The sequence below is a fragment of the Aquila chrysaetos genome, chromosome 12 (genome assembly GCF_900496995.4).
Source record: "Aquila chrysaetos chrysaetos chromosome 12, bAquChr1.4, whole genome shotgun sequence".
NCBI lineage: Eukaryota > Metazoa > Chordata > Aves > Accipitriformes > Accipitridae > Aquila > Aquila chrysaetos.
Window position 1 is genome coordinate 9,331,446 of NC_044015.1, and position 17,187 is coordinate 9,348,632.

At 56.5% G+C, this 17,187-nt stretch overlaps 1 protein-coding gene across 1 annotated transcript in view; it reads right to left on the reverse strand.

Annotated features, from left to right (window-relative positions):
* Nucleotides 1-1,435: 1,435 nt before the first annotated feature.
* The window catches only part of CACNA1E (calcium voltage-gated channel subunit alpha1 E), a 173,040-nt gene continuing 157,288 nt past the window's right edge, over nucleotides 1,436-17,187 (reverse strand). The window contains exons 42-51 of the mRNA XM_041127951.1: nucleotides 15,705-15,801; nucleotides 9,149-9,254; nucleotides 7,898-8,005; nucleotides 7,304-7,404; nucleotides 6,900-7,006; nucleotides 6,150-6,258; nucleotides 4,693-4,821; nucleotides 3,023-3,203; nucleotides 2,716-2,909; nucleotides 1,436-2,141 (exon numbers count right to left, since the gene is read on the reverse strand). Coding sequence (XP_040983885.1) covers nucleotides 1,602-2,141; nucleotides 2,716-2,909; nucleotides 3,023-3,203; nucleotides 4,693-4,821; nucleotides 6,150-6,258; nucleotides 6,900-7,006; nucleotides 7,304-7,404; nucleotides 7,898-8,005; nucleotides 9,149-9,254; nucleotides 15,705-15,801 — 1,672 coding nt within the window. The 3' untranslated portion in view covers nucleotides 1,436-1,601. The remainder of the gene's footprint in view (nucleotides 2,142-2,715; nucleotides 2,910-3,022; nucleotides 3,204-4,692; nucleotides 4,822-6,149; nucleotides 6,259-6,899; nucleotides 7,007-7,303; nucleotides 7,405-7,897; nucleotides 8,006-9,148; nucleotides 9,255-15,704; nucleotides 15,802-17,187) is intronic.

Below are 17,187 nucleotides of genomic sequence, written 5' to 3' on the forward strand. Positions count from 1 at the left end.
GCAAAGCACTGCACCCACATCCGAGGGTGCGTGCAGATCATTAGAGCTGACAGCACATAATCACCAGATTAATCAATGACCAGCGCTGGAAGGTGGCCCTGTACTGCATTTTCAGTATTTGCAGGAGGCACGAGCCACCTCGCTCACCCCCCGGACCGTGCTCCTCTCCCAAAGCCCTGCTGGCTCCTGGACACCCACGTGCCCCTGTGGCGGGGCCATGGGGTTTGCAAACCCAGGCACCCCCCTGGCAGCCCCCCTCCGAAGGGAGCGCCAGGCCCCGGGAGCGGGCAGGGGCCCCGGCTGCGGGGGAAACCGAGGCAGGGGAGGTGCCGAAGCCGGGCTCCTCTGCCGGGAGAACAGATCTTAGGGTACCGTCACGCACGCACGCACAACATCTTCTCTCCCCTGTGGACATGGGAATCTTCTTTTCCTGGGAAAACACAGCAAAGAGGCCTCTGAGAGGTTTGTCGTCACCCCCTCAGTGCCGAGCAAGCCGTACCCCCAGCCCCATCCTCGTCCCTTGGGCATCCCACTCCTGCGGGCACCGCTCTGCACAGCTGGCGGAGGAGCTGCCCGAAGACCCCTCGCCACGGCCACCTCTAATGGAGAAAATGCAATTCCCACCGCTGGAAACATCTGGGACGGGGCGAGGGGAGCGGGGTGACGTTCCCAATGCTCTGCTACAGCGACGGGTGCGCAGCAGCCCCCCATCCCGGGGAGGCTTGGTCCTGCCCCCGCCAAACAGGGTGCGGGTAGTAAAAACCCCAAGGGGCTCCCCAGCATTGTCAGATGACTAAAACAAATCCATGTATGTGTATATCTTTATATATACAGCATATAAATATATATACACACACATACCGTATATACACACACAGGCACACCTAGAGTTCTCCGTATATAAATAAATATATGTTGGTGGGAGACAGGATACATTTGGCAGCACTCAGTCCCCCCGCCCTGCTCCCGCCTGCCCCAGTCCAAACCAGTTGGCTTCGGTTTTGCCCCAGCCCGGCAGGCAGAGCCACTCCGGTCTGCCTGGTGCACCCCGACCCCTCGGCCCCCCACACCCCGCCATCACACCTCGCCCCTTTTCCGGGCTGGATGAGACCCTCGGGGAAGGAAATTCAAAGCCACAGCAGCACGAGCCCGAGCGACAGAGCAAAGGGGGCCCCTGGTACCCCCTCGCTGGGACTCGCCGGCCTTGGGGAGCAGAAAACCATCAGGATGAGCCTTCCCGGGGGTCCCGCTCGGGGCCGGGAGCGGGGCCGCGTCCGGGGGGGCTCTCACTCGCCCCCCAGCATGCGCGCTCGGCCGGGCCGCTCCGCCACCCATCAAATGCTTCTCTGTGCAGAAAAAAAAAGTGATAATAATAAATGAAAGTCGACAGATTTTAATTTTTTTTTTGCACAAAGACTTTTTTTTTTCTTTTTTTTTTTTTTTTCCCCCTCCGTTCCGGTCGGTTTGGTTTTCTCCTTTTCCCCTGCATTTGGTTTTGGTTTTGTTTCATTCCCAGGCGTGGCGAAGAGCATGCATTGGAGAGGGGCAGGGCGGCGGCGAGGCTGGGGGGGAGCTGAGATGGGGCGGGGGGGGGGCAGCTTCTAGCACTTGTCGTCTTCCTCGGTGTCGCTGAGCACGTCGATGCTGGCCCCGCACATCACGCCCTGCCCTGCCCCTCGCCTCCGCCGCCGGTAGTGCCCGTTGGGCATCTGCCAGCTGTGCCGCAGCGGCGGGGCCGAGCCGATGGTGTTGGAGCGGCCGAGGCTGGTGGCGACGGCCGCCTCGAAGGTGAGCGTCTCCTCCTCACCGCAGTCTGAGGCGTGCGAGTCGTCGTGCAGGGCCAGGTAGGGCTCCGAGATGTAACGTTGCGGGGTGGACTGTCGGCTCTGCTTCCCCGCCGGGGAGCTGGAAGACTCGGTCAGGCCGGCGGCGTTGGGCTCCAGGGTGGAGGAGAGGAGCGGAGACCCCCCCTCGCTCTCCTCGGCGGGCGGCGAGGTGTCTCCGGCGTGCCGCAGCATGGAGGCGTAGGAAAGGAGGGGACGCGGCTTGGGGGGCACCGGCGGGAGCTGGCGGCGGCCTCGCCGGGGGGTGCTGGTGTCCGAGATGGAGGGGATGGAGCTTTCGCTCAGGGAGCCCGTTCCCTGCAACGCACCAAGACACGCTGGGGAATATAGGGGCGACGGGCAGCGCCGTGCACCCGCTCCCCCCACCCTGAGCCGGGGCTCCCCGGAGCATCCTCCTGCTTGGATGAGGCCCCACTGCACCCTTGCCTGCCCCATCCCTGCCTCGGGGTCTGCTCCAGGGATGAGGATGGTGTCTGCTCTTGGTCATCAAAAGTAAAAAGCACCCGCAAACCCGCTGCGGTAAGAGCTAATGGCTCGCCAGCTGCTGGTCTCTATGGGCAGCATCTCCGTGGGCTTCAAGCACGCTCAAGCACTGGCATCTCCAGGCTTGTGTAGCTGGGACACCTTGACCTTGGCAGGGAGCGGCTGCCAGTGGTGAGAGGATTGGTGTGGAGATCCACCCCGCTCCCCAAATGCTCTGCAGGGTGCCCGAGCAGCCCCAACCTGCTCAGCTCACAGGGAACACGGAGATGCCACCGTAGGGAAGAGAGACAGTGCAGAGCTCCTGGAGTTGGGGCTTATCTTCCCAGTTTTAGCAAGGAGCTTTTTCTACATCTCCCTTTGTGCTTAGGAAGGGGTTTTTGTCACCCACCTGCCTGTTGGGTGTCTGTGACCTGCCCTCGCTGGGTGACCGGGACTCGCGCCGCCGCTCCGGCGAGTCGTCGTGTGCCTGGGGACTCCTCTCCTCAGAGTTGCAGCGGGAGATATCAGGGGACAGCAAGTGCTTGCGCTCTTTGGATCGGCCCCGCTCCCTGCCGCCCGAGCGATGCCCGTCGGACCGGTGGCCTACAGGACATCCCCATCAGTCCCCACCGTCCCCTCCTTAGGAGCTGGGGACACTCGGCTGGGTTTTTTTTTTTTGGCATTGGTGTGGGATGGGGCCACCCACCCTTGCTCACCCGAGTCAGCGTTGAGGCGCCGGGCGGAGAGCTGGAGCGAGGAGTGGTAGCTGCGCCGGCGGGACTTGTAGGTGTTGTCGCTGCTGCGCTCCATGGAGAACTCATCCAGCCAGGAACTGTTGGTGCGCTTGTCCCGGATGGTGGAAAACGATCGCCGCATCGAGCTGGTGTCTGTCACCACCTGCAAGCAACCCCGGCCGGCCGGGGAGCGAGTTAGCTCTGGGCAGGGCTGAGGGGGATAGCGGTCAAGCAATTACTGGTTTCTCACTGGCATGCCAGCCTCCTGGATGGGGAGATTCAGGGTGGGGGGATGGCCAGCCCAAGCACAGCCCCCCCCAGATAATCTCTGCACAAATCAGGGTGGGAGGAAAGTGGGGTTTAGCTTTTGTGCTTGTGAGCTCCCCTGCCCCAGCCGGCTGGGAACGGTGCTCCACAAGCAAAGCCAGCGACTGTGATTCAAGCCAAGGTGCTGCGTGGCGGGGGAAGAGCAGCAGCACCCCGTCCCATGTGTGGGGACACAGAGGGTAACAGGCCATTGGCCCCCAGGCCGTCTCAGCACCCCTCCCCACCTCGACAACAGGACTGGAGTGGAGCAGAGACATCGAAGAAGAAATCATTGAGACAGGGGGGGATCCTCCAGTGCCCCTCACTTGGTGTTTATTTTCCTGGCTGCTGCCACTTTTCCAGTGGCAGCACTGGTCGTCCTTGGTCCTCCTTTATTCCCGCATCCCATTCCCCAGCACTCATTCCCTCTCTCCCCACTCATGCTGTTGTCTTATTGTCCCTCTCATTTTCTATCTCCATTCCGTGCTTCTCCTTTTTACTTTCTCCCCTCCTTCTAGCTTGTCTTCTCACATGTTTTGTGGAAAACATCACCCCCTCCTATATTTGCCTTTGCTTTATTCTAGCAGCTTTTTCCTCTGCAGCCTTGGGCCATTCTCCCTGTCTCCTCTCCTCACACTGTACCCTTTCTTCTCCCATCCTCTCCTTCAGGTCATCTCCCCTGCTGCCAAATGGTCAATAAAGCCCACAAGGCAAAGCCTCCCTTCCTCTTCACACCCCACCAAAGTGCCACAACATGTCACACCAGCACCCAGACCTCTGTGAGAAAGCAGACTCAGAGACTTCACAGCAAAACCGAACCCCATGAGAACGTCTGTGTCTTGGTGGAGGCTGAGTACAAGACAGAACAACAGAGAAACCAGGCAGACAAACGAGGAGGTGAGATGTGGCCTGGGTTCCCCTGGACAGACGGAGAAGCGTGTGCATTGGGACAACAGAAAAGGAAGGAAAAGGCATTTCATCACCTGGGAGATCATCTGACAGTCGTGCTGGGACTCCTCAGACCTCAGCCAGCACCTGAGGCTGGAGGAAAGGAGGGGTGTCCCATTGCGGGGGGACCCTGCAACCTCCCAGCATGGCCCTGCTCCACCGTGGACCTCCCACATGAGCCAGGAGATCGATTCCCCTGGTTGCTCTCTGCTGGTGGTGTCCCCCATGTAGGGGAACAGCAGCTCTCCTACTTGTGCAGCACCCCAAAGATGGGGAGATGCTCCCGTATCGGGGCACTGGGAAAGCCGTGGGACTTGCTCAGTGCAGAGAGAAGCCCCAGTGTTACCTGGTAGGCTTTGCTTGGACCCGGCACCCGTGGGGGCTTTGCTTGGTTTTACCTGGGGATCCACAGTGAGACGAGGCATGGAGGAGGCCCTCCCAGAGACAGCGTGGTCCTGAGTGTCCACGGGAAGGTAGCTGCCACGGTTAGAGGGCTGCACTCTTTGAAACTCCCTAACCTCTGGCTCCTGGAAATAAACACACAGCCAAGCTCTTGGGATGGGGTTGGAGCAGGGCAGCGCGCTGCTTCTGCCCCGTTTGCAGAGGACAGCCCTGTTTGCTCAACCGGGGGCAGAATTTAAGTGGGCCAAAAAGGGAGTCTAAAACATATCATCCATCATGTCACCACTGAAAAATAATCTCCGATTCACAATCCATTGCAGGTGAGCCCAGATGTGGTCCTTCAGGATTGCCTGATGGCCAATTCATCTTGTACCTTTTCAGTGGCAGCGGAAACCCTGCCTACATCTGGTGATGCCCTGACTGCCCCGGCTTTAACTCCTTCTCCTTTTGCCAGAAGGGGACAAACGTATGGGATTTTTCTCTCTGACCCTGCTTTAAAGGCTTTCTGGCCACATCCCCATTAAAAGAAAGCATGCCACCTGCGGCACCTTTCTGCTTTGGTTAATTCCCAATTTAGGGGACTCTTGTGTACAGGACGTGGTGTCAAGGAGATGGGCAGGGAGTGACCCTGGAGATCTGGTAGATGGTGACTTTATGGGGAGGGGGGAGTCTCAACTGCCACCTCCCCACTGGCAGGATGGTGCCATGGTCGGGGTGGCCGGGGCAGGGGACGCCTGCCTGCGCAGTACACAGCTCACACAGAGTACTACAGACCCCAGGGACATGGACCGGGCACAGTGGTACAACACTGCATCCAACAAATGTCAGGGTGGTGTGCAAATGCACACACACAGACATGGAGAGATATATATAGATATGTATATATATACACACACACACAGACAGACACTGCTGCTGCCGGCCGGCATGTGTGTGAGGCCGGAGGGGTGTGCTCCAGTTGGAGACAGTTTGACAACTCAGTTTGGGACTGGGGACACCAGCACTGACAACAAAATGAACATGAATCCGAAAACATCAGATACCATCACTCAGCATGGGGTAACCCACTGAAATGAGCGCTCAGTGGAAAAAAGAGCAGCCTGTGAAGAGAAGGATATTTTACTGCAGGACATCGGACCCCAGTCACAGCTCTTGCCCCAAAAGCACTTGCCGCTGCCTGGCCCCACCGGCCAGGGCTGGTCCAGGGATGGCTGCGTCCCCAGTGCCCGGACAGCAGCGAGGGGCCAGAGCCCCAGCTGGGGGACACCTGGGGACGACTGTCCCGGGCTTTGGACCCGTGCGTGACCCAGCAGCTGCCATCCCGCCGCTGTGCTCGCGGAGGGGCAGGGAGCAGCGTTTCACCACCATGCCTGCAGCCCCACTCCTCCCCGTGCCCACCAGCATCCCTGCTGGGACCGCAGGTGAGTGCCCGCCAGGCAGTGTGTGACTTTACCAGAGACTGGTGCTCCTGGAACTGCCCGTGGGCTGGATCCATGCACGCCAGCTGGAAGATCTCCTGCGGTGAGAGTGGGCTCAGCGAGGGGAACCCGCTCCGGCTGCTCCTGCAAAGATGGTCCAGCTTCAGGGAGGCCACAAGCCAGTCGCTGCTGTCACTGGGCATTGCCTCTTCAGCGGCTCAGAGCTGGGGAGCCCCCGTGCTTGCCCCCCAGGCTGTTGAGACCCCCAGGGCAAACATCATGTTCCTTGGAGAGCTGAAGTTGTGCCCAGGCAGGAGAGGACACCAGTGCCCCAGGTCCCACGGCAGCAGGGGGACATCCCAAGTGCAGTGCCAGCAACTCCCACCATCTCATTCCCACCAGCCAGGGTGCTGGGATCCTCCACGGACCCTGTACCACCCAGGGACCTGCTGCTCAACTGCTCCCGAGGTTCGGGTCCATCCCAGACCCTCCTAGGTAAGAGAGTTTGCACTTAGTGCTGGGATGGTCCTGCAAGAAGAGCATCCATGCAGACACCTGGCCATCCCCCTTAGTTGCTGCTGTTGGTGATGCTGATGCACACCAGCTACCTGGAATCCTGCAAAAGCTTTGTGCTGGGAGCTTTCTGCTCTGGACTGTGTTTCCCCTGCTCTCAGCAGCTCTTTAACCCTCTGTGCATCCCAGTGCCAGCTCCAGAGAAGAAAACAAGGGCTGCAGGAACAGAAAAGCGACAGGACCACCTCCCTTCTTCTCAGGGCAATACTCACAGGCCCGAGAGCGTGTCTTGCTGGAGGTAAGGCAGAGCCTTTGCGTTTGAGATTATTTCCTGTGGCAAGGAGGACGGCTCCATGCGCTGGAACATGGGGGCATTTTTCTGTATTGAGGAAAGGAAGAACCTGAGCCTGTAGGAAATGCAGATGAACATCCAGTGCTTCTCCAACCAAGTCCCTGCCACTTGGGAAGGTGACAGCATGCTCATGTTCACTGTTGGGGGCTGAGGATGCACATACGTGTGCCTTGTATTCACCAAAGCCCAACCTGTACCACCATCCTCATCCCTCAGCTGCATCCCATGCAGCTGGCTGCACGTTTGGTTGGGACGTGGTAAGAAGCAGCAAGGGTGCTCTGAACAACCCCGTCCTGCCCACCGCATGCCCTTGCTGAGCCTCACCTGCTCCTCCAGCTGCTGCCGCTGCTTCTTTGCTTTGCTCTGCTTGTAGTAGTCCATGATCATCATGGCTGCATATATTTTGCCAACAGTCAGGTCAGAGGCTGAGAGCATAAGAGGGAACAAAGTGGGGACACTTGTGTGTTAACCAGTGCTGATCTCGGGACGAGCCTTGCTGTGGGATACTCTTATGACCCTCAAACTCCATTCAACACCCAGACACTCCACGTGGAGATAAAATGGACGGAGATAGCTTGAAAGCATCATCATAAACCACCGAGACACGTATCTTCATCACATCATCATATGTAATGGAGCAAGCGATGCTCAGCCTCCTGCCTTTTATGCTCCAGAGATGATTTACAGGAGACTCTGGGCTTGGCAGGAGTAGATCACTGCAAACAGGGTGTTTTTCAAGAGGGTTCCCAAGCAGCTAGGCAGAGCAAGGCAGAAGCCAGCCTGTAGCAACACAACCCCTTTTCCCACTTCTCCCCCCAGCTGGGGATGGGTCTGACCGGTCCCCACCTCCCTTTGGGAAGAAGCTGCTGCAGGTATGATGGAAACTTGGCAGTGGTGACAGCCCCCCCAGAGACTCACTTTTTGGCATGGGTACCAAAAGGTCGAGCATCTTCTGGGACAGGTGAGGCCAAATGGTCAGGATCTCCTTTTGAAGCTCAGAGTCTAACTGCTGCCAATCTGCACCACCTTGAACAGCGGGGGGAAAAAAATGGCCCACATACATCAAGACCTGGCACCAGGGTCCAGCTAAAAACACCCCTTCGCCATCTTGAAGTGATGTTCACAAGCAGCAACCATCTCTCTCTGGGCTGGGAGGGCCATCTTGCATCAGCGAGCCTGGTCTCCTGCTCTCGCAGGGAAACTTTCCTACCATCCCTTCCATCCATATGTGCCTCCATCTCCCCATCCCCTGCCCTCCCACTCAAAGCTGCCATCTTCAAGCTTTGCTTTGGGTCCGTCTCTGCGGCTCCAATCCTACTCCAGCCCACACACACCTGCTGCTGCCCCACTTTCTCTTTTCTGGTGAGCAGATCATGTGCTGGTGAAAGAGCAGCTCCACTTGGTTGAAATCCTTAAATACTTGGTGATGCTGTGCAAGGAGAGCAGAGCTCTCTGGCCAGTGGTGAAGGGGCTTGCTGAGCTTAGGAACACCCAGGCTCAAAGGGAACTGTCAACACATGTCAAGCGCAGACACCCGAGCCTGGGGCAACTCTGCCGAGCTGTAGGAGACCCGGATTCAAATCTCTGCTTTATCTAGAGGAGCCTGAACCCAAGGAGCTGTGTCAGCACTGGGCTTTTGCCAATATCTTTCCCTGGGTTGGGTTTTCTTCCAACAGCTGAGCTGTTCCCAGGGGATGTTTTATTGAAAATGGCATGTTTCTGCAGAAAGTTTTTTATCTGATCAATCAGAGCATTTCCAGCAACAACAACAAAGCAGGTTTTCCTGCTCTGAACATTTTATCTTCCCTGAGAGAGAGATTTCTGTTCCCCGGCCTTAGGAAGCCCAGTACATGTGATCTTTTCCCTCCTTGGTTTGGTTTTGTACATGGGGAGGAAGGAGAATTCTCTCTCTCCCCCTTTACACAGTGGATATCAAGCTGTTTCTGTTCTCTAGGAGCAGCTTCTAGTGGAAAACTGGCCACCTCTTCCCTAAAGAAATAGATTTTTTATAGAGAGCGGCCTGTTCAAGGTAATCGCTTCCATCCACATGCCAGGCTCTGGGCAGCCAACCTCAATTTGGCTGTGATGTCCTCAGCCTGCCCAAAAGATGGGTGCTGGTCACTCTGAAACCCGCCTGGCTCTGTCCCCTCAGTACCCCACCGACCTTACCTTTGGCAATTTTGATGTCCAAGGCTGTGCGTATCAGCGCCATCAAGGTGGAGGTAAAATGGACCGTCATGTCCTCAGCCACAGGCATGTTCATCAGCACCAGTCTCTGCGCAAGAGAGAGAAGAAAACAGCGGACGGAAAACAATATCGAAAAACACATCGACCAGGCTGGAGGAAAAGAAATTAAACATTAAACAAAAGGGAAAAATAAATAAAAATTAAAAAATAAAAAGCAACAAAGAGTGTCAAAACAGCACAGCCAAAAAAGAAGGGCAAGGATCACCCCACCACCCCCCCCGGCTCCTTCCACCCCAGGACACCGGCTCACTGCCTTCCAGGGCTCCTCCTCCACCCCAGGAACGGCCCCTGAGCCCCCTTCCCCACGGCACCGGGGCTGCCACAGCACCTCCCGGCACTTTTGGGAAGACACGCCTGATCCATCAGGGATGCGGGCATGGGGAATGCTCGGGAAGGGGAGAGGGGGCTCAGGTTTCCGTTCCCGGGTGGTTTGGCTTTCCAGCTCTCAACCCTTCCCACCTGGGGCAGGGGAGAGGAGGGTCCCTAACCTCCAGGGACTTCAGATTGGCTGGATTCCTCTAGCATGCTACATCCTGGCGCTCCCTTTTTGCGTCTTTCAGAGATGAAGTTTGCCAGCACATGCACAGGGTCCAAATTATCCAAGGGTGGGGAAGGGAAGGAGGGGTAGAAAAAGTGCAGAAGGAAAGAGAGAAGGGCAACCAAGGCAGGTTAGACACGCCATGCTCCTTCCCCACCCTGGGCAGGCGGGGTGCAAACTGAAGTGACCAGATCCACTTTCCAGAGAGTATATTTTGCTTTGTGAATACCTTGGGTCATCCCTTCCCTGCCCATTCCTTTTCACCCGGCTTCTCATGTCCTTTCCCTGCCTTCAAGCCTCCCTTTTTCTCCTGGAAAAGTGTGGTGGTGGATGTATGCATGCGTGAACAAATACTTGAGAGCTGGAGAGGGTGGCGGTGCTTTTGCAAGTGTGCAGAAATCCCCACTTTGCTAGCCCTGAATGCTGCTGAAAGGGCTGCGGGCAGCAGCCCGTGGCCAAGAAAAGCTTCAGTTTGCTCCAGACCTGAGCAACACATTGCTCTGTAGCTCCAGGTCTTGTCCTAGCAGCTGCTGCCCTCGGCAAAGCCGCGCAGCTCCCACCCCACGTCCTTCAGGGCTTCCCGTGCTCCTGCTCCATGCCTACACAGCTGGGAGCACGCTGTGCCTGTGCCGTGAGCCGACTGCCAGCCACCGCCGCGGGAGGAACAAGGGGGTAAAACTCGGAGACATCTTTTGAAGGCACCTGGCTTTGCCTTGCACAAGCCAGCCTTGGGATAGCTTGTGCCGATGCGCCTGGCTCCTCACACGCTGCAGAGCTGCTCCTACAGAATGTGTCCTTGCTGCCCACCTGCTTTCCATCTCCATGGGCTTTAGCCCTGTTTCTGTGCTGGCCAGGACAAGGATGGGTCCAAGCCCAGGGGACAAGCTTGGGTCAGTGAGCTCCTAAGGACTTCTCACCTAATTGCTACAGGGTTGCTTCTCACCTCATCTTCTCCAACCCTCCCGCTTCCACACTACTGCTGACCCTGCCCCTCCTCTTCCACTGCGGTCTTCCACCCCAGAGCTCCCTGAGCTTGCGAGTGACCACGGCAGCGTCACATGCATGGGCAGTGGAGACCAGCCAGCGTGGCCAGGACTCTTCTGAGCGCACCAGGCTCCTCAGGAGCGAGCTAAACACGTGTTGGATATCCCCAACGCCTCCCCGGCTCCCCCCAGCCCCACCTCCCGCAGCTCCCTTGAGCTCAGGCTCCTGCTCAGCTTTAGCCCCCGTAGAAGGAAGGGTTGATCTACCTTATAGGCCACTTTGGAAGGACATCTCTTGCCGAGGCCTAGCGGTGGTGACATAAGAGTCAGCATTTCATACATCTCAGTGTAATGGATTCGGCCACTGCTCATGAAGGGGGAAGGGGAGGGAGGGAGATGCAGAGAGAGAGGAGGCATTCCCAGAGAGCAGAAAAACATACAAACAAAAATAGTACAGGAAAACAGGAGAGAAAAAACAAACGGACAAACAGGAAAAGAACAGGAAACCCGTTAATCAAGGCAAATCATACATGAGAGACTGTCCTGATGTGGATTTATAGCACTGCTCACACAGACCCAGGAATGCTGGCAGAAAGCAACTCACCCCTCTCCTCTCTGCTGCTGGCCTCAAGCGCCTGTCTAGCTAGCAGTCTGGGAGTCCTCTGGTCTCGACCCCTTTCCTAAAGCCCTCCAGCAGCCCCCAGCTTGTCCCACAGGTTCCAGGGCTGTGTGCGAGTGGTATAAATCAGATACACGGCACTCAAGCCATGGGTTATTTGAGGTAACGGTGGTTTGCACCACAGTGCTCTGTGGCCTCCGTAGCGTCTTCCCTCCCGGGTGGGGGTGGGCCTGGGTATTGCTTTGCATTGCCACCTAACCCATAGCCTGAAGGCTGTGTATCCCCAGCTCATAAGGTCTATGCAATTGGGAGGCAGCATCTTGCATAGAAGGCAGTGGGCCAGGGTCACTTGTCAAAGGAAGATGCCCAGTTGCTTCCGTCTGGCTCTGCGGATGGACCACTTTCCCACCATGCACCAGTGCAAAAGGCATGCTGAATTGGCTGAAAAAATAAAACCGGGAGGAAAAGTTGTACATGCCATGCTCCCGCCCTGGCTCTCTCCCACATGCGGCTGCAAGTTCCACCAGGTTGGAGTTTAAAGAGTCTCAGCAGAGGCAGCTGTTTGGGCCTTCCAACATTGGGGTTCGTTTGGGTTTCCCAAGGGAGGCAGCTAGGACGGAATCCCCACCTCGCGCTCCTCTGCTCTGTAAGGACCTGCCTAGGATTGCTGCGGTGAGGAATGCTACCAAAAATGGGCCACATGATGACGCCTTGAGCCCTCTGCCAGGCTGAGATATTTGGGCTGCATCTCCCTCTCTGCACATCCAGGAGGCCGCTCAAGTACATCTCCCAGGGATCCTGGGCTTGGCCACCTCTTCTTCCCCTCGTGCCAGGCTTCTGTCCTACACTGCAACGTTCAGGATAGTTAATGGGAAAGGGCAACCTCACAACAGCAAAGGCATCGACCCTTACAGCTGGGCTGGGACGATGCTGCTGGAGCAGAACCCGTCTCAGCTCGGATGGCCTGGGAGAGAGGGCATTGCTTAAAAATTAAGCACTGCCCATGGGATTTTGGCCTCTTTCCTAACCATGCGCTCAGAGCAGTGTGGAAAGGGGAGAAGAAGGTACATCTCCTCTTCTCAGGGGGTACCACTGGTTTGGAAGCAGACCCCTGGCCAAAGAGGCCCCCACCAAGATAAGTCCTGACATTTCAGATGTGAACTACAGACGGTGACAACCCGCAACGGGAGCTGTTTGGGGTGCAGGCACAGAACAGGCTGGGCAAGACATCCCCTTTGAGACCTGACACACCTAAATAGGTTGGAAAGAGGATTGATAACACTGGAGACTATTAAGTGGGATGATCAAGAAGAAATATCCAGGTTCAGGAGTCCATAAACAGTGTCTTGGCAGAGCTGGATGTGCACTGACTCGAGGTGTCTGATGGGGAGAAGTTGACTTCAAAATTTTCATGCTCAAGAACTTTGTGCAAAAAGGAAGCAAGACGGTGATCTTCCACCCACCCTTCCTGGCAGAGGGGATTTTAGTGTAGCCAGCACACACCAAACACTGTCCTTCATACGGAGATTCTCTGCACAATGAAGGAGGAATGGATTCCCATGAAAGGAAGAGTTTGCATCAGTAACCAAGAAGGACCGCACGAGAACTGTGCTGTTCTCACAGACAGAACACACACTTTGCTGCTTCTCAGAGCAGAGATCTCAAAGTGTTTTGAGCAGCACAGCAGTGCCCAGAAACCACATCTACATGGAGTGAAGCACAGGAAGGCACATGCAATGTCATCCCTCCGAACAGGATGGCTCCCAAGAGCTGGTCCCAGCACAGGCACGTCCTTGATGGGAGATCTGGCCATCTGTCTTGTGTCTGGACGAGGATGTGCCCTGTGGCTATGGCACAGGGTGGCCTGTAAAACCGCCAGGCAGTAATGGCTCGGTCCTGGTGCTCTGAGAGAACCCTGTGAGTAATGGAGGAGGAAATCTGGGGGACATCTGTCCTCCTGTGGTTAGGAAATAAGTACTGTGCCGTACCAGGCTGTTAGGAACAGAGCACCAGAACAGCAAGTGATGTGAGAGTAGATTCAGTAATAGGAGATGTCCACAGGGACATGAATGTCTCTGGAGCATTCGTCTGATCCATGACCATCTCAAGGGCTACTTTTAGGGGGCAAACGCAATGCCACCTCCTTGGCTCACTTTTGCATGACTGCCAGAAGCAGATGGGTTGAAGAAAGGCAGAGATAGCCTCAAGGAGTGGAGCAGGCTGCCAGGATGCAGTCCCAGCAAGATATGATTACAAGACCTGCTCTCCCCAGCATAAGGGCAGAGCTTGCTGGACTTCCACATGAAGTCTTCCTGCATTAATGCCCCTTTGCTAGTCCCCCTGTGGATGGCCTAGCAGGTATGCTTCCGTACCATGCTGCACCCCTGTGCAGCATCCCGAATTTGCCCAAGCACCAGCTTTTCTAGAGCAGGCTGTCCACCGCTCCATAAACATGTTGGTGTTTGTTTCTGCAAGTCATCGTTGTGGCATTGCCTGGCAGAATAGGGGTGTGGGGTGCAGGAAGCTGAGCCTGTGCACTGTGATGCGCAGGGCAGGCTCACCAAACTGAAAGGTGAGCAAGTTGGGTTGGCATTTTGGGATCTGGACCATGGTGGCAAGATGCAATGACCATGTGGGTTTTCTTTCTTCATCAGTTGCCTTTTGGGAATTGTTCCAGGGTAGTAGGAATCCCTGAAAATCTCTCGTGTCCTTGAAATACCCCATGCACAGGGAGGAGGAGAGTGAGGTAACACAGGGAAGAGATGGGAATGTTCTCCCTCACATGACAACAGAAGCTGGTCTCACTCTGCCTCCAACTCTCCTTGCGTTTATCCATCTTCACTGCTCTGTCCGTCCCACAGAGTCAGCATAAAGCCCAGACTGCTGCAGAGCTCCCTCTTCCCAGGAAGCATTACAGGTACCCTTCTGAGCACCGGGTGATCCAGCTTAGGAGAGCAGCATTTGCCAGTGGAGCCCTGACATCAATCGAGAAAGGCTAGAAATTCCTCCTGAAGGTGTCTTCTGTCTGCAGGGACCTGAGCAAGTGTCCTCAGCAAAGCCGCCATCCTTTGCTAGGCATGCAACAGAGAAGAGTGGAAAGACTGCAAGGAGCCCTTCCTTGAACAGATGAGCCATCTGAGATTCTTGCAAGAAATCTCCTATCCCTAAATACCTCTTCATAAATGAGATGACCAAGCATCCAGGCCTTGTCTTGCTTCCTCTGCTTTACTGCTGGTGGTCTACTTAAAGATTTCAAATGTGTGCATCATCCCCACAACCAGCTGTGGAGGGTGACAGACCCATTCCAGGGATGCTGGCTGGAAGAAGTATCTCTGACGTGGCGAGAAGGATGTGGTGGCTACCCCATGCTGCACCAAGGAACCCTCTTCCTCTGCAGAGTCAAGATCAAGGACCGGGGGCATCTGAGCTTCCCTCGTACATCTCCTCAGATGCTGTGAGGGATGCAGAGGGAAGAGCAAGTTCTGTGGTTGATCCTTTCATGCCATGGACACAGACATAGACATCATGGCGCCGCGGAGAAGGCAGCAGGTGCACGATCTTGCTCAACTGTCAACCCAAAATAAAATTAAAAAAACCCCGTGCAAGTCAGAGAGACACAAGGAGGCCAAATTGCTGCCATGGACTCACGGTCAGCAGCTGGGACCTTGGCTCAAGCGGAAGAAAAGGAGCTGTTGAGGTCCAGAGATGTGCCAGGTGCCACCACCTCCCAAACAGGTCCAGCAAGCTAAGGGCAAGACTAGCAAGAGTCCTGCTCCCCAGAGACATGGTCATGTGTCCTCCAAGTGCCACAGTTGATGAAGAGTCTCTTGGGTACAGCACAGCATCCCCCAGGAAGAGGGGTCACCCTGGCCTCCCTGGCCTCCCCTCAGTCCTCACTCTCCAAAACAATGGCAAAGCCCCCGATATCCTCCTGCCTTTGCTCCCCCCTTCCCTCCCCAGGAGCAAACCACATCTAAGCCCCCCAAAAAACTCCTGCTCCCACATGAGGGCACTCTGAGAACCCAAGCAGGGATGGTGGTATTTGGCCCAGCACTCTTCAGGGGCTCTCTGCACCAACGGCGCTGGGGCAGGGGGCTGGCTGGGGGACGCAATTTGTTGAAACCCACCCCAGGAGGCTCTGAGCCCCCTCCCTGGCCCCACTCATGCCTCCCCTCGAGGGGGACAGCTGCTGGCTCTGGGAGGCCGCGGACCTCTTTAAACTCGAAGGAAAGCAACGTCAGGGTTCCCTCGGGAGGCGCGGTGGCGGTGGAGCGAGGGGAAGGAGGGGTGGATGGTGCGTCCCGTGGCCAGGTTGTGGCGGAGGACTGGGAGGCAAACCTTGCACGCCACCCTGTAGGGGCAGTTCTCTCCTAGGCCCAGAGGAGGCGAGATCACCCGTACTAATTTGTACATATCCTTATACGAGATCCTGCCGCTGCAAAGGAAGCACAGGTGGGTTAATAGGACACTGAGAGGGTGGAGGGAAGGATGGAGAGCTTAACCAGGGGATGCTGGGACCATCTGTGGGGCAAGAGCCCTGGGGGTGCACGGCTCTTCTTCTGGCTCTGTCAGACCCAGAGAGGGGAAAGCTGTGAGCATCAGCTACTGCCTTCTCCACCATGAGTCAGCTCATACCTCCTCACACTGACCCATCTTGACACTGGAGAAGGACAGTTTTGGCAGTGAACACCACCCCATCACCCTTCCTCATCGTGCCCCTGGCCGCCTATGCCTGGTGGGAGAGGGCTGGGATTTCAGATGGGGTGAGCCTGCAGCTTGGTTGGGTTCTAGCCACCACGAGTCCTTTTGATGGAGTTGTGACCCATCACACCACCAGAGAGCCTGCCCTCGCATGGCCAACTCTCTGGTCCTCACAAGGTCCCAGAGAGGTTGGCAGCTGAGTCACTTGTATCTCCAATATCTGGGGAACCTGAGATGGGGAGAGATAATGTGACCAGCTGGTGACTGGTGGCTGTGGCACTAGCACCTAGGTCTTTTGCGGTCCAGTCTTGTGCTCCGACCACCAGACCACGCTCTGCCAAGGGTACACATTATTAGAAGCAAACCCTCCCATACACACACCCCTTCTCGCCCACAGAAGCACATCTCCCCAGACCAGGGTGCAGTCATCACAGGATACGGCCCATATCCCTCCTGCACCGGCTGAAATAACAAAGCAGTTGAGGCGGAGAGCTGGCAGGAGAGGGTGCAGGGGCCATCAGATGCTGAGCTCCCCCCTCCGCTCCAGACCAGAGCCCTTTGGGAAGCAGGACCGTGTGGGGTGGAAGTGCTGAGGTGCAGCATGCTGCAGCCTCCTGGGCATCCTTAGACAAGCCTGGAGGGAAACCACGCGAGGAGGCAAAGAACAGCGTTACCATCCTACCCGGCGCTTTTGCCTCTGTTTTCTCCTTGCTCTTCTCCCATCCCCTCTCCATCGCTGTCCAGAGCTAACCCAACCATCTCGGCAAAACCCATCCCCAAGCCCCCCCGGTGCTGGGCGGTCTCCCCATGAGACCTTCATGTGATGGTCCCGGTGTCAGGATGCAGAACTGCTGTCCCGCTCAGCTGGTGGGACCCGTTCAGATGTACTCACCCATTCCTCACCCAGCAACGGGGGCCGGGACTGCCCCCACAGGCCCAGCACCACCGGCTCCTGCGCATGTCCCCTAACCACTGGCTACATACCATGATGAAAGAGCATGGCTTGCTCAGAAATCAGAGGGGTACATGGCATTGATAGGACAGTTCAGGCATGCTTTTTCAGTGACTGTCCCAGGCCACCAACACAGGGGGCAAGAGTGAATGAAGTGCCTGGTGTGAA